The 15,306-nt window shown below is 53.2% G+C and overlaps 1 protein-coding gene and 1 long non-coding RNA gene across 2 annotated transcripts; one reads left to right on the top strand and one right to left on the bottom strand.

Moving 5' to 3' along the window:
* Window positions 1-1,499: 1,499 nt before the first annotated feature.
* Window positions 1,500-6,654, bottom strand: IRX6 (iroquois homeobox 6). The gene is made up of 7 exons (XM_075008788.1): window positions 6,608-6,654; window positions 5,410-5,661; window positions 4,945-5,054; window positions 4,075-4,379; window positions 3,113-3,721; window positions 2,665-2,773; window positions 1,500-2,141 (listed from the first exon to the last, which is right to left on the bottom strand). Exons 1-7 carry the CDS (start codon window positions 6,650-6,652, stop codon window positions 2,078-2,080), a joined length of 1,494 nt encoding a protein of 497 aa, XP_074864889.1. The 5' UTR covers window positions 6,653-6,654; the 3' UTR covers window positions 1,500-2,077.
* A 2,140-nt stretch (window positions 6,655-8,794) lies between these two features.
* Window positions 8,795-14,181, top strand: LOC142020934 (uncharacterized). Its single transcript, XR_012647565.1, has 3 exons — window positions 8,795-8,878; window positions 13,662-13,752; window positions 14,087-14,181. It is a non-coding gene; the product is annotated as an uncharacterized LOC142020934 (long non-coding RNA).
* Window positions 14,182-15,306: the final 1,125 nt, after the last annotated feature.

The following is a 15,306-nucleotide window of genomic DNA, read 5'->3' on the forward strand; positions in this document are numbered from 1 at the left end:
TTGTGTTTTACTGTGGGCGTCCAAAACATGTCCCAGCGCGTCGGTATGAACAGCACCACGTTCTCCAGGCTGCGAAAGCCCTGGCCCAAGCGGCGCTTGGTCTGCTGGAGCCCCCGCGCCGCGGGCGGAGATCCACCCAGTGCCCGGCAGCCGGGGCGGGGGGTTAATGGCGGAGCTGCAGCGGGGCCGGCTCCATTCCCCAGTCACAGCGGAGCTGAAAAATCGGTTGGTGTCTCCCTCCCCCGCCCCTGGTACCGACAAAGCGCCTGAGCGCGGCCCGACCTCAGCAGAGGGCCGCTCTGGCAGGGCCGAAACCTCCGCGTGATCCCCGGCTGCTCTGCTGTAGAGCGCCCAGGTCGCACGCCCCGGAGCCGCGGCACAGGCCGCTTCGTGGCTTTTTGTAAGCAGCAAGGCAGCCGCGTGCCGGGGCGTGCGCACAGCGGGGCCGCCATTGAATCCACTGGCAGCCGACGGGCCCACGAAGCTGGGGATTCGAGTAACCGCTTTACTGACAGGCCTCAGTACTAAGGGCGGCGCGGCTGCCGGGCGCCGACCGGAGGGGAACTACTGCTACCCCCGGGAAGCGCCGCCGCAGTGGTTCCCACGCAGATAAAAGGGCCACGCACGTGCCGCGCGTCACTTCGGTGCGTGGGGGAAACACAGAGCGGGCGTCTCCCGCGCGAGCAGTGTGTCTCCTGGGGTCGCGCCCGAAGGCGTGATGCGCTCCCACGCGCGGCGTGAAGGGGCCGCAGTCCCACGGCCCCCTTGTTCCGCTTTTCAAACTTCCTCTGCCGAAGGAAACCAGCCGCGTCCTCCCAGCCCCGGGCCACCCGCCAGCTGCACGGCGAGCGCCCGGGGGCCTTACACAAACCATCCCGCGCCCTCGCCCTGCTCTTCAGGGTCTCATTCCGGGGAACTCTGCACTTCTCGGAGGCAGAACCGTCCGCTGGTCCCCGCGGCCTTTGATAAACACTCGGCACGCTGCTCCCGAGTCGGGCCCGGTTAAGGCAGGAGTCATCGGACTCCCTTGCCCGTCAATGACTTCATGCAAATGCTGACCTGGTGTACCCGGACCTAGCTCGTACCGGGCTGATCGATAGGTGACCTCTTAATTACCGCACTTATTAATTTACATGATTGCCAGCGCCTCTGGACCCCGGGAACAAAGGAATGTTCTTTGCTGCGCCCGGCGCGGGGGTTAGTCCCGGCTCAGAGTGTTCGACGACACTTTTAATTAAACAGAAGTAATGCAGCGCTGCGGGCTGCCTTTCCCGGCTGCCCGGCGCGGCGCGGCACTGCCCCGCGAAATGCTGCCGCTTTGCCCCTGCGGACCGGACCGGGCTAGAGTGCACAGTTACAGAGCCCGCCTCTATTTTGCCCTCTGCGTGCAGGGCTGAGGAGGAGGGTGGATACGTCAAAACCAGGGCAAAGCCGCACCCCTGGCGAAGAGAGAAACCTTCTGCCTGCCCCACCCTTGCAAGAGGGCTCTGGACCGGGCCCTTTTATTTAGAGACTTAAAAAGAGATTCAGTTAGATCTTTATACAACGGCAGCAAAGAAACAGCCCGTCACATTTCCTACGCAGCGCCCCGCTGTCGGCTCCTCAGAAGAGCAGACCGCCTGATTCGCAAACACACTTTCCCCGGGAAAGAAAGAAAGGAGCTGTGGGAGTGGGTGTGGGGGGGTGGCTGAGGTGTTCGAACTGTAGGGAGGGGGTGTGTGTTCAAATGGAGAGAGTGGGCTTCTGTTAACCACGCTAAGCACAGGCGTATACAAATGACCAAGTTGCACGTTGAGCGGGTGGCTCGGGAGGCGGGTCCGGTCGCCCTCGGAGTGGCAGAGGGGGGCTGGCGGCCATGGAGAGCTGTTTTGTAAACTTGTGCGAAAACTACAATGATCCAGTGCATGAGACGAGGTCTACAATTGATGACAGTCCCTCCGCTCTCGTTCCGGGCTGGGGGAAGAGGTCGGGCTCATCAATTTTTTAAAGCGAGTTGTGCATATGTGATGATCGCCTCTTCAGGAAAGAAGTCCCCTCGCATGCGCTCCAGGCGCAGGTCGTAAGTGGCGGCAGGTTCTCACGCCAAGCCTGGATGCTCAGACCCATCTTCTGGAGTCTTGCAAAGGTGCTGGACGAACCTGCTGGAAGGGAAAGGCGAGTGAGGAAAATCCCGCCGGCCCTGGGCAAGGGCGTGCCCTGAGCCTTAGCCCGCGAAAAGCGTTAGGAACACCCCCACCTGTCCCATTTACAAGTCCGGAGCTTCCTAGAAGCCTCTTGTTCGCTGCAAAGGCACATTGGACCAGCTTGTCTGTGTGCTCAGAGAACATGTGAAACTAACTTACCAGAATAGCTGCTGGCCCCGGGAGAAACGCCCCTGGAAAGCAGAACAAAGCTCTCATTACAGCACCCACCCTCTCCCCGTCCTTCCCGTCCACCTCCCCCACAAGTGTCTCACAAGATGCAGCAGCCACTCATCTACTGAGCACTGCGTTAGGCGAGGCAAGGGGGTCTGGTGGCTTTGCATGACCTGCGTGTTATACTTCGAAGCGGAAACAGGATCCAGCAGGAAACAGCGGATTCGCTGTGAGATACACATCTACTACTCGGCTGCTGCCGAAGCCAGAAAATGGCCTAGGGTACAGGAAAGTTCCTCACCTACCTCACCTCTTCAGCACTGGCCTGAAAGCTGTTCTCAGTTTCTCTTTGTGCTGGACTAGACAAGCGTCACTGAGGTCTCTGGCTCCAAGGCCGGCCCTCCCACTTCTCGCAAACCCTGTTGGGACAAAGGAAGTTTACAACGTGTATTTGCCTTGGCTGAGCAGGCCAGAAGGCTTTCCAGCGCCAGGAAATCATGTCAGCCTCTGCCTTTCGGGCCTTCCTAACCCTCCGCTCCCTTACCCCGCAGCACAAGGAGTAGGGCCAGCCGCCAGCTCGGTGCTGCATCAAATTAGCAGGAGTTGTTTGCTTTTACTGCACCGGTCACGGGGAACAAAGGTGTTGCAAGGCAGCCAGAAACTAAAGAGTGGGAAGGGGGGTCACTGTTTAGGGCCGGCCCCGTGCGCTAGCGTTCAGGTGCCTTCCCCCATCAGGCTGCAGAGAAACACGGAAGTACCTTCAGCGCCTGACGGGTACTGGCACGTCTCCCCCAGCCCGGCACAGGCAGCAGAGCTCAGCTGTAGGGGCTGCCAGTGGAACTGGGAGTTTCGAAAGATCTTGGCGGGCGGGGGCGGCTCTTGGAACGCGCTGTCAGCGGGCGGCTGCGTTCGGAGACTCGCCTCCGGGCAGTGTCCCGGGACAGAGGGCCTGCCCGGGCCCAGGAGGCAATCCGGGCTCACCGTCCTTTGGGCAGCGGGCGGGGGGCCAGCCCTGGCGTTGGCAGCTGCTGTGTGAGCCAGAGACCATATCCTGGGCTTGTCTGGGGGCTCGTACAGCTGCCCTTGGCTACCGCCGCCCACCGCCGGAGCCGCCTTTTGCCCCCCGGGCTCGGAGAAGTCTCCTGCCACCGGCAGGGGTTGGGTACATGGGAGCGTGTGAAAATGGCTAGGCGAGGTCAGGCTGCAGTCACAGTTGTCCGACTCGGCCGCTGCCGCGCTGGCGCTGGAAGCCGCCTGGTGGGGTTCATCTGCCCGGTCAGCGTCTGTCTTCTCCGCTTCGTCCTCCTCCAAGCCATCCAGGTCGCTCAGGCTCAAGCCCTTTTCTTCCTTGAAGCGCTTCTGATCTGCTTTTTAAAACAGTGAATGAAGGAGGAAAACCAACATGTTAGTCATACGGTGAAAGGGCACGAGACTTGTGCGCGCGCGTGTGCGTGTGCAAGGGGGCGTCAGTCACTGGCGGTGTATGTGCGCCTGTAGTGACCCTTGTAGAGGCTGTTGTCTAATGGCTTTTAATGCGACTTCCTAGGGCGTTTGCGTTTGCCAGCGTGGCTTTGAGGTGGGAGTCCGTCTTTTGGAACACCTTTCCAGTGAAGGCACTGCCATCAAGAAAACAATTTGATTTATTCCGCCATCATCAAAATTGCCAGGTCGATCCAGTTCAATGTAACTCCTCCTAGATGTCCTCTCCCCAGGCCCCTACCTTTGCCTTCATTTTCTGTGCTACATCCCTCCTCTTCTCTTTTGTTTTCGTCTTTCCTCTCTTCCGCTTTGTTCTTGGGAGACCAGGTCATCTTGTTTTCTTTCTTCAGCCGCCGCCGGGCGTTGGCGAACCAGGTGGACACTTGAGTCAGAGTCATTTTGGTGATGATGGCCAGCATGATCTTCTCCCCTTTGGTGGGATAAGGGTTTTTTCTGTGCTCGTACAGCCAGGTCTTGAGGGTGCTGGTTGTCTCTCGAGTTGCATTTTTGCGTCTGGCTGAGCCACTGAAATCCACCGTCCCATACCTAGCAGGAAATATTTCAAGAGGAAATGTCACATGTGGAAGTGGTACAACAATTAACTTAACTAGTAAGCTGTCAATTAAGATTAAAGTTACCCAGGCTAAACAAATCCGCCCCCCTCCAACGACTCAGCTTACTTCAGTCTGGGGTTTTTCTTGTTCTGTGTATTTGCTGTTTTTTAGGACTGTGGCTGCTTTTATCCCCTGGGTACAAAGGGGACGGGGGAAGGAGAGGGCGTAGATGGGCTGCGATCACGTCCCGTTCCGTGTTTGCCCTGAGCTGGGAGGTCAAAAGCAGCCCGCGACACCCAGGTCTCACACTGAGTACCACGTGTCACCACTTGAGCAGCAGATGTTGCTAATCCAATTTGCCTTTTGCTAGAACTTGATTACCACTGCAATTACCAATGAGATTAGCGGCGAAGTTTTAGTTCAGACGGCTGCTGTTAGCCGCTTGCTTAGATTCTTTGTATAGCATTTGTCAGCTAGAAAATCCCGGGGTTTTTCATGTCTGTTGCTGCATCGCAGAGGGATATGAACGCTATTCGCAGCTGATCAAAGGGTTTTACCTGTCGTACTGGTACTGCCCTAAGGAGGGATCGTAGGGGTAGAAGGCAGCAGGCTGTGCGAATCCCGAGTGCAAACTGCTGGTGCCATCCTTAATTTCATACTGAGGGTTCTGGAAGGGAAAGGAGCAGCTTTTGACGTTAACATTGGAGGTGTTAAAACAGGAAATTCCTGCCCTTTTCTGCATTAATGGGGGGGAGGGTTCCTTGCATTGCAATCACCTGACGCCCCTGCTGGCTCTCTGCTCCCTGCTGGCCTGCGGGGCCCGGCTGCTGCGGTTACACCAGAAGACCGGGCATCTGTGGCTCACGTTTTGCCTCTGCACACGCTCTCCCCCTCCCTCCCCCGAGTCCTAAAGCACAAGTTTGTCGCCTGTTGCAGGCTGGCTTCCCCCTGCGCCCCGAGGTGGCAATGGGATAAAAGCGCCCGGACACGGGACCCAGCTGGGGGTTGGGACGTCTACTCACCAGCGTGGGGTAAAGCGCGGAGCGGTCTGCGCTGTAAGGCAGGTAGTTGGCATAGCCCTGGCTGGCGGCGGCGTAGGGCGAGCTGTACATGCCCAGCGCCGCATTGAGGTCCGTGCGGGTGCTGGCCAGCAGTCTGTTCTCGTAAGAGGGGCAGCACAGCGCGGCGGCTTGGGCAGATCCCGAGGACACCTCCGACGCCGCTCTGGAGGCGGTGTCGCAGCACGTCGTGCTGGGGCTGGCAGACACGAAAAACTGGGGAGAGGAGAGAATGGCCGGGGCCAGCGTTCACACGCAATCCCCCAGGAAGGAGTTCGAGGTCGGGGGGGTCTCCAAAGCCGGGCGGTCAGCAACGCGGGGACTGTTAGGTGAGCGGAAGCGGGAGCGTGGGTAGGACGGGAGTAACTAGCCCAGCCAGGGCCGCAGACAATTACACAGCGGTGTGAAAGCCTTGGCCATCTGCCCTGCCCTGCGCTGCGCTGGCTGAGACTAGACCAAGCGCCGCTCACATCAGACAGGGCAGCTGACTTCCTGCCGTTCCAAGGCGCGGGAGAAGTCAGCTTCCAGAAGGCGGGAGGACAAGCCTGCTGGGACCACGGCGTGTGCATAACCCAGCTACACTGGCGGATGGGGCCATGCAGGGTCCGGCCCCAAGTTGGGGCCGCTCTTGGAAGTCGCCCGGGATGAACCCTGGGACTCGTTCTAATCAGAGACATTCGGGATAAAACACAGCAACAACAGGGAGTAAAATGACCCGGCAGACAAAGGTGTTGGCCAAATACCTCCCAGCGGGGCAGAGCAGCCGCCCGCGAGGCTCACGCCACCGAGTAAAGGCTCGGAGGAAAGCTCCGTGCCTTCCGCGGCGCCTCTCAAATGGAAGCGTTAAGTGAGGAGCCCGGGCTATAGATCAAGACGGGTTTGTAAATCAGCCGCATCTCGGCTTTTGGTGCACTTAAAACAGAGCAGTGGAAGATCTGGTTCCCTGAACTGCAGGCTGAGAGTTGTTATGATTTTAACCGCCTAGAATAACACAAGCGACGCGCGCGCGCACAGACACACACAGACACACACACACACGCTTTTTAAAAAGCCTCCAGATGTGCCCTTTAAAAAGCCTCCAAGCGAGGGGTGGGGGAAGGGGACGAGACATCTGGAACGCAGCAGCGGTATCTGATCAAAAGTGAGTGCTCGCTTCTCTTACCTGCGAGGCGGTGCTGTAAGGGTATCCGAACTGAGAGAAGGACATAGCGGCTCCTTAATTTTGAACCATCAGCAATATCCCCCCCGCCCCCAGATCGATTGTCACCAGCCCCCCCCGCTCCAAGCGGTACCTTCTCACAGGCACATGTCCACGGAGGGCTTCCCCCCACGCCTCAATTATAGATGGTTGCACTTCAGAAAAGCAGCCAGGCAGCTGAGGCACGAGGTGTGGAGCCTGAAAGGCGGCTCCCCACCTCCCATCCTCCTTAGGACCATATATGTTTGTATATAAAAGTCCCCCCGATGTATGGCGGCTGTGACTGACAAGGGGAGTTGGAGGAAAGGAGGGACAGGAGCCTGCTTGTTGTATTATTTTCTGCTCTATAGTTCTTTAGCATTCATCCATGGAAGAGCACCCAAGTGACGTCACAGTAATCCCGAAACGACAGCCCCGGCGCGGCTCGACCGAGCTTTGCCAATCAGCTCCAGCATCCGAGGCGCGCTCGACACTTGTTTCCTGTTGTTTTAATGCGGTGCTGCGAGGCACTGCCGAGGCGGCCCGGCGGGGCGGGGGGCTCTCGCGCCCCCTTCGGGAGCACAAGCCGACTTTGATTGTGAACAATGGGGGGGAGGAACTTTTCCATTCACTGAAGTGTGACAGACCCCACGCCCCCGCCGACCCCTCAGCCCGGCGCTGCCCGCCCAGCGAGGGGGAGAAGCGGCGTTGGCAGGGGCGCGCCGGGAGTGGTGGAGGAGGGGCTGGCGCCCAAGCCAGGGGCTCGTGGCGCTGCTCCAGGCTGACTTGCAGAGCGGCTCGCACAGCGGCGGGCCCTTTGACAAGCGCCCTGACACGTGCCGGCCTCTGTGCTAATGAGCCCATCTCCCCGCCCCTTAGGTGCGCTCCCCAGCCCCCCGCCTCCCGCCGAGCCCGCTACTTGTGCCGCACCGGCTGAAGTTTCTCCTCTTGCCCTTTCCAGTAGCCCCGAATGGGGGGTGGGCGGTGCCTCTTCCCAAGGCGCCTGCAGCCTGAGGGGTTGTGCATGGCCCTGCCAAGAGGGCAGGGGACTCGGCTCAAGCCCCGAAGTCCCTTCCAGCGCTATGCGACGTGTATCTCCACATACATTGCATTGCTATTGCCGGGCAGGGACAGCCGCCGGGACAGCGCCAGTGAGGAGGGGCTGCCACACGGCGGGGGCGGGGGGCAGGAGCACGCTCGGCAGACAGGGCGGCGCAGAGCGCTCCTAGGTAGCCCATCCTCTCCCCGGCCCGAGAGTCGCGCCCAAGTATCGGCGAGCAGGGGATCCATTTTTCTCTATCAGCCCCACAAACGGTCGGTCCCAACAGGAACGACGGGGGGCGGCTTTGGCAGGTCAGTGGGAGGGTGATCGATGGCCGCCTGGAGACCAGCCTGCCCATTACCGCTACGGCGTAATTGCACCAATTAACAAAGGGAAATGCCCTTGGTTAACCAGCAGCTCCTACGGTGCACGTTTGCCTCTGAGGTGAAGAGCTGGAGGGAGGTGCGCGGGCCCGGCGATGCCTCCCCTCCGACAGGAGACAGTCTGCGCTGTCAGGCCGGCTCCCTTCCCCGCCCGGAGAAATGGGCCACGCTCCCTGGCCTGATCCAATGTCTAGTGCGGGCCGAGAGGCGGGGGTGCGGGAGGCGCCCTACCCCCCGAGTCATCAATGTGACCCATTGTAGAGTGTGGGGGAAGGGGCGGCGGGGGGAGTAGATGTGTGTTGTCACTGAGAAAACCCCTCCCAGCCTGCCGTGCCCCGAGCTCTGCTGCAGGCGCCCCCACTGCGTGGAGGCCAGCGCGAGCTCTCTGCCGCTGCTCTCCCCGCGAGCGCCCCACCCACTCCGCACCCAGCGTGAGCGGGGCCTTCGCTGCAACTTCAACGCGAGTGGGCGCCGCTGGCTTTCAGAAAGGGGCGATTCCTGGGGCGGGGAGGTGGAAACAGCCCGGGGACCTCTGGTGCCTCTGCTTCCTTGGGCGGGGGCCCATGGCCGACAGAAGCCACCCGGGAAGCCCCCTCCCCCGCGGCTGCCGCCCGCGCTCAAGTTGGAGGGAGGAACTGACAAGTAATAAATCAAACTCGGCTGCAGTTGCGCGGATTCTCTAAGGGTGGCGCTAGAGAGCCGCGAGTGAAGCAGGGACCCGCTCAGGCTGCGCTCCCGCTAGTTCCGGGCCGCAGCAAGGGAGGCAGCCCGAGCCGAAGGGAACAAGCCGCGTTAACCTGTTTCTCCCGGGAACTAACCGCGCTCGGTCAGGTAGAAATCCCTTCCGCCCGCAGCCGTCCGCGAGCGGGACTCAGGCCAGCCTGGCCCGTGAGCCGCGCAACCCCCTTCCCAGCCCGTGAAAAACAGCGGGGGCTGTTCCTTAGCGTGGCCAGAGCCCTGCTTAAAACCCCAAGCAGTCCCGGAGCACCTGACAGACTAACGAGTTTAATGACTCGCTAGGGAGTTTTCTGGGTGCGTCTTACCCAGGAAAGCTCAGTAGCTCCGAAATAAAGTTTAGTCCTTCAGGTGCTACCCGGTTCCCTCGGAGACTGTTGGCCTGCGCGCTAATTTACAACGTGGCGTGCAATGCGAGTGTGCTGCATTTACAGCCAGGCCAAGCCTCTGACTTCATCCGTGGGTTCCGTGCTAATCCTGCCCTACGCGGGCCAGGTTTGTGAACAGCCACAAGGCAAATCAGCACAGCTCAGCCAAACTTCTGTCATTTGACACCACTCGCCTTCTGCATTCAAAAGCCCAGATTCTGGGAAACTCTGGCATTGCCTTCAGCCCAACTCCAAACAACTTTCCCAGTCTCCTCTCAGAACAATAAAAGCAGCCTTGAGATGCTGGTTTTAAAAGTTTCTTTTATTAAGAAACAGCTTCTCACTTGGGAGCTACTACATCGTTATTGCTGCAAGCTGCACTGAATATGCCAGAAACTCCTCTTAGAGCAAGGCAACTAACTTTAAGTACTTTCCACGGAAAAAACATAAGTTGTTTCAATTACTTTAGGCTGTTGTATTTCACGCCCAGTAAATGAGGCGCTAATATGAGGAAACAGAAGAATAGTTGTAGGGAGATCTGCAGTTATTGAACTACTGCAATAAGTGAAAGTTGGGGGTGGGAGGGAAGGGGATGATATACAAAACACCCTTCCACCAGCCAGACATAACATTGGACTGTTCCCCTCCCACTGGTTTACCAGACTGAACCTTATTTTTCACCACCTTAGAGGAACTGTAGCAATAGGAATACAGGATCTCTTCCTCTCCAAACACACTCGCGTTACAGATTTCAACAATGTGCTGAGGCCAGGACTTCCACTACATTTTAGGCCAGTTTCAAAGCTCACATATGTGGGAAAAGCAAGGATATTTGCACTCCTAAATTCAATCTGCAGATCTTTTAAATGTACAGTATAGACTACTTGGACGTTTGGATTTAAGCACTGCACCTTTTGTGTATTTGATGACACCTCATTGAACAGCATGTTGGAGAGAGCACTGTATTCATGAAGGTTTTGATTGTGTTGACTATGTATATGCAGTAGTGACAGAGAGGTAGCTGTGCTAGTCTGTATCATCACAAAACAAAAGAATCAGTCCTACAGCACTTTAAAAAACTAACAAAATAATTTATTAGGTGATGAGCTTTCGTGGGACAGACCTACTTCTTCAGAGCTGAAGAAGTGGGTCTGCCCCACGAAAGCTCATCACCTAATAAATTATTTTGTTAGTTTTTTAAAGTGCTGTAGGACTGGGTTTTTTTCGTTATGTATATATAGTAAAACTCAGCTGAGGCAGAAGTGCCATGACAAGAATTGTTAATTATCTGAAGTAGTGCCATTTGTGTGAAATGCTGTCCAGGGCTTTCTCTCCCTTCTCTTGTTTGTTGCACTGTGTATTCACTAATTCAAGATAATACGCGAATTGCTAGGTTTTGAGATCCAGTTTTGAATGTATTAATACAGCAATTTAATTGAATACCACTGCTTACACTAATTTAAGTTGCTCTTCCTGGTGGTTTTGCCAGTAAAGAAAGTGCAACATCTAAGCCTTCAGATTTCAATGCTCCTGATATTGTTTAATCTTCTGGAGAACTCTTACACTCACAGTCTGTTGAGCTCCTTGTAGTATCCAGTTACCTTGAAAAAAGCTGAAATTATCTTCAGATCAGTTTGACTATAACTTATTGGGGAAAAAGACACAAAAAAACCAGACTTCAATATGAATATTTGATGTTCTGGAGTAGTTTGGTTTCTGTGAAATGCTGACCAAGGCTGTATGTTTCAATCAAGCAGCTGATCTATTTTAGCCATTTTTGACAATGGTAATAATTTAAGAACATTTTAAAGGACACTTTGGGGTAACACTATTGTTAATTATTTAATTGCAAGCATCCCTCCAGGAGGAAGTAGATTAATTATAAGTAATAAAATATTTTATTCTAAATCACTTGATTTGGCAACTGTTGTGACCAGGTTAGTATTTCCTATAAGAAATGCTTTCTTAAATTATCTGAAAAAAGCAGCAACAACAAAATTTTGCTCAGCCCTTTTGTGAGAAAAATACATAGGAGCTATTGTGAGGGCATTATTGATTTACTCTTGATTTATAAATCCAGTCAGCTTGTAGAAATGCTATGTTCAAGTTTACCTCTCTCTCTTGACCTTAAAAATAAATGAACAGTGAAACCTCAAGCAATATTTACTGCGCAAAACCAATCTCATAATAGACACAATGCAGATCAATGCAAACATTATATTTGTCAATCTGTCCCCAGCACAATCAATAGCAAAACAAATCTATTACCTGTTAAGTATCCTGTAGCAGAGTGCAGATTTGAGAGATGGCCTTTTGCAACTAAATTTTTTCTTTACTTGTGGCACCCTCCCCTGCCTTTTTGAGATCTTTGTGTAGCATACTTTGTGCACAAGAGCCAGACATGTGACCGTTTTAAATTACCCTTCCAACCTGGGATATTCAGCTATGTTCACATTAACCAATACAAGTTCTACCTTCCCCCACTAGATTTTCAAGAGGTCAGAAGTTCCATCTTTCCTTGTTCTTTTGAAACACTGCTACCAGGCTGTCTGGTTATCTCACTTAGCAACTGCAATCAGTACGTCAAAACTATTCATTCATCTTTCTGTGATATGTAAACATTGGCATAAACTTTATGTAAATAGCTTCTTGAACTAATCTTGATTCAATGACGCTTTGGAGCAAAAGTACAGTGGAATTGGCTTTTATTGTTTTGATTATAGTAAACCACTTCAGCAACTGTATCCTCATTCTGCTTTTCACAGTGACGATATTGTTTTATGGGAGAGATTCAGTTACCATGATGTGGCAGATGATTGTTGTAAATCTTTCAGTCATATAAAATCTACATCTGTCATTTTATTTCTACACACACATACACACGCACACACAATGATTATATACACACTGTGGGTTCCTTTTAATAAGCTGTGTCAAAGAATGCTGTAGCTATGTACTGCACATAAACAGAAGAAAACAATACCTTTTGGCTTTAAAACTTACGTTTTTAAAGACAAGAATATCTAAGCTATTTTGTGTGGTATTGCAGGGAAGCATGATGGCAGAAGTCCAACTGCAGTTGACATAATTTGATTGTTTGTGCTTTTAGTATCAGCATCATTTGGTTTAGCTCTGACATTAGCTTATTTAAAAAGTAATCACTGAGAGGTAAAGTAATAAGTATGTGCCGTCCACTAACACAAATGCAACTGATGACAACTATGTGCATACAATAATAGGTTAATTAAAACATGCCTAGAATGTCATTTACAGAAAAGAAGAATATTGATAGAGGAGAAGGAAAACAGAAAGTAGCGTGAGGAAAGCAAACAAAATATGTGATCAAAATATTGCTGGGAAGAAAGCACATTTATATTTTAAAGTGTACGTTTTTGTTGTGGTAGCTCTTTTTGTACTTAGAAAATTAAAATTCTTCAAGTCCATGCATGAATAAACAAGTACAGCTGGACAGCCTAATACATAATTTATAATGACCAGTCACTGCAGGTCTAACTGAATAAAATCAAAATGAACACTAATTGTTTTGACAAACAAAAGTAGTCTATAGAGTGGTTTATTGTAAAGCTTGGTGGTTACTTTTCTTATCTCTGTGCTTATTGTCAATGGTGATTTCTGCACTACAGGCAGAAAAATACACGACCAAATTAGGACAATACTGGGATTAATATCTAGCCACACAGATAAAGCATTTCAGTTGCTTTAGCACATAAGCAGAAAATTGAAAAAAAAACCTCACTTCAGAACAGAGGTAGAATTGACACTGTGAAGCATGAAACACATCTTGATTTACTAGAGGAGGTGTAATTGCTCTGATAAAGTGTGGTACCTTGTTAGTCAAGTATAAATCCAGTACATAATTGGGAAGTGACATATATACAACATTTGAAACGGGCGGGTTTAACTTTCAAGATCTTTTAAGCATTTGCATTTTGAAAAGGGAACACCCGAAGAGATGATATTGAATTACTTGAATGTTATACATCCACTTTACCTAGCCTACAAAGTTTTAAGCATGGTGACTTTAAGTGATTAATATTCCAATTTGCAATAATACTTACAATAAAAAAAATCACAACACTGGGTTGAAACAGTCTGACCCTGCTCTGTTACTTGATGTGTGCACTGAGAAGTTAGAAGGAGCTACCCTCATCTAGACTCTCACATTTATATGTATTACTAATACAAGTTCTGTCTAAAATGTTTCTTCAGAAACATTTTAGGCATGAAGACATAGTTTGCAAGCAGAAATTCAATGCAGATCTCAATACATAACACTGATTTGCTTCTGCTCTTTACCCTACCTTTTCTGCCACCATGTCACTATGGTCTCTTCTAATTCTCACCTACTTTTGCATACCCCCTGTGGTATGCAATCTACTGTATCATTTACCCATTCTCTGTGGGGTCTGCCTCTCCTATTCGAACCATCTAGTATGCTGAGTACCAGGGTCTTGACTTTTCACTCATTGTTCATTCTGCGGATATGTCAGCAAGGGACCCTTGTCTTCGCGATCTCCTCTGGATCATCCAGATGGGACTCCTCTAGATGGGCATCTCCAGCCTTCATGGAGGGAGCAGCAGGTAGGTACCAGGCATTTGGGATGCCTCAGGGGCTGGGGAGGTGGGTCCTGTCCCTGCCACAGCTGGCAGGAGGCCACTCACCGGCTTGACACTCAGTGCCCGCCTCCCCTCACAGCCCCAGGTTCTCCATGGCTGGGGAGAGAATGGGGGAGGTGGCGAACCCCAGGGGAGCCCCACCATGTGAGGCCCCATCTGCATTCAGTATCCCATGTGCCGCCACAGGCCATCAGGGAGTCGGGGGGCAGAGTGGGGCCTACTGGAGTAGGGGACCTGGCCCCTGCGGTCAGGACACAGGACTTATGGGTGGTCCCTATGTCCCCTTCTGTCTCCACAGGTCCTCCCACCCTGGTGGATGATTGAGTCTCCCACCACTCTGGTGCCATCCCCCAAGTTCAGACCACCCACCAATGCCACCCATGGATCCCTTATAGTTTCCCCCTTGTATATAGTTGACAGCACATGTTTTGAATTGTATAATCTGCTTATGTTTGCTACAGTTAAGTTTTATATAGTAAAAGTTCCACCTGTATTTCTTGTATCTCTTTCATGTGTTGGGGAAGTAGTGAGGGGTGGGGGGTTCAGGAAGGGGTGTGAGTTGGGGGAGGGTGATTTCGGGGAGGGTCACTGCGGGCCCCGAGTGAAGACCTCATGAAGGGACTCCCTGAACTACATCCCATCCCTTTGCTCTTGGCGGCATGGGGCAGCAGGTGGCTGCTTGTAACTGGCACTGGTCTCAGCAGCCCAGCCCTGGATGAAGGGCTCCTGTTTACTCTCCACAATATTGTAGAGAGCACAGCAGGCTACAATGACTGTGGGCACATTAGGAATGCTGACCTCCGACCTTGTCAGGAGGCAGCGAAAGCACCCCTTGAGACAGCTGAAATCCAAACAGTGGTGTTTCTGGCCTGGTTCAGGTGTGCTTTGAACACATCCTGGGATGGGTTGGTGTGTACAGTGTAGGGCCTCATGAGCCACTGGTGTAGGGTTTATGTGGCGTTGGCCATGATGTAGGGGGGGATGGTGAAGTCTCCCATCGGGAGCCCCTGCTGGGGGAGGTAGGTGCCCTTATGCTTCCTGAGCCCCAACCATGAGTTCCTAAACACCTGGGCATCATGGCCCTGCCCAATTACCCCATGAACACATCCATGAACCAGTCCTGGGTCTTGACAAGGACATGAAGGACCACAGAGTGGTATCCCTTTCTGTTCACAAAAGCACCCACGCTGTGGTCTAGGGCATGGATGGCTATGTGTGTCCCATCCAGTGCACCAAAACAGTTTGAAAAGCCCAGATCCACGAAGCTGGTGACAGCAACATCCAGGTCCCCAGTGGTGATGACCCAGCACAGGAGGAGGGCATTCATCACCCAGATGACCTGCAGAGGGTGCAAGACAGACGAGTCCATGAGTTCATGGTCATGTGCTCTCTTGGCCCAGGCCCCAGTGGCCCCACTCCCAGGCCCCTGCCTGGAGGACCCCCTGCCTGGAGGCCTGCCCTCCTCAGCCTGCTGCAGGGCACCTCTCCCCAGCCCCTGCCCAGAGAGTCGCCTCCCTA

The sequence above is a fragment of the Carettochelys insculpta genome, chromosome 14, assembly GCF_033958435.1.
Source record: "Carettochelys insculpta isolate YL-2023 chromosome 14, ASM3395843v1, whole genome shotgun sequence".
Lineage (NCBI taxonomy): Eukaryota > Metazoa > Chordata > Testudines > Carettochelyidae > Carettochelys > Carettochelys insculpta.

Coding starts and splice junctions, on each gene's coding strand:
- IRX6 (XM_075008788.1), bottom strand. CDS start 6,652: ATGTCCTTCTCTCAGTTCGGATACCCTTACAGCACCGCCTCGCAG. Junction 5,055..5,409: donor CCGCGCTTTACCCCACGCTG/GTGAGTAGACGT, acceptor TTTCCCTTCCAG/AACCCTCAGTATGAAATTAA. Junction 3,722..4,074: donor CACAGAAAATGAAGGCAAAG/GTAGGGGCCTGG, acceptor TGTTTTAAAAAG/CAGATCAGAAGCGCTTCAAG.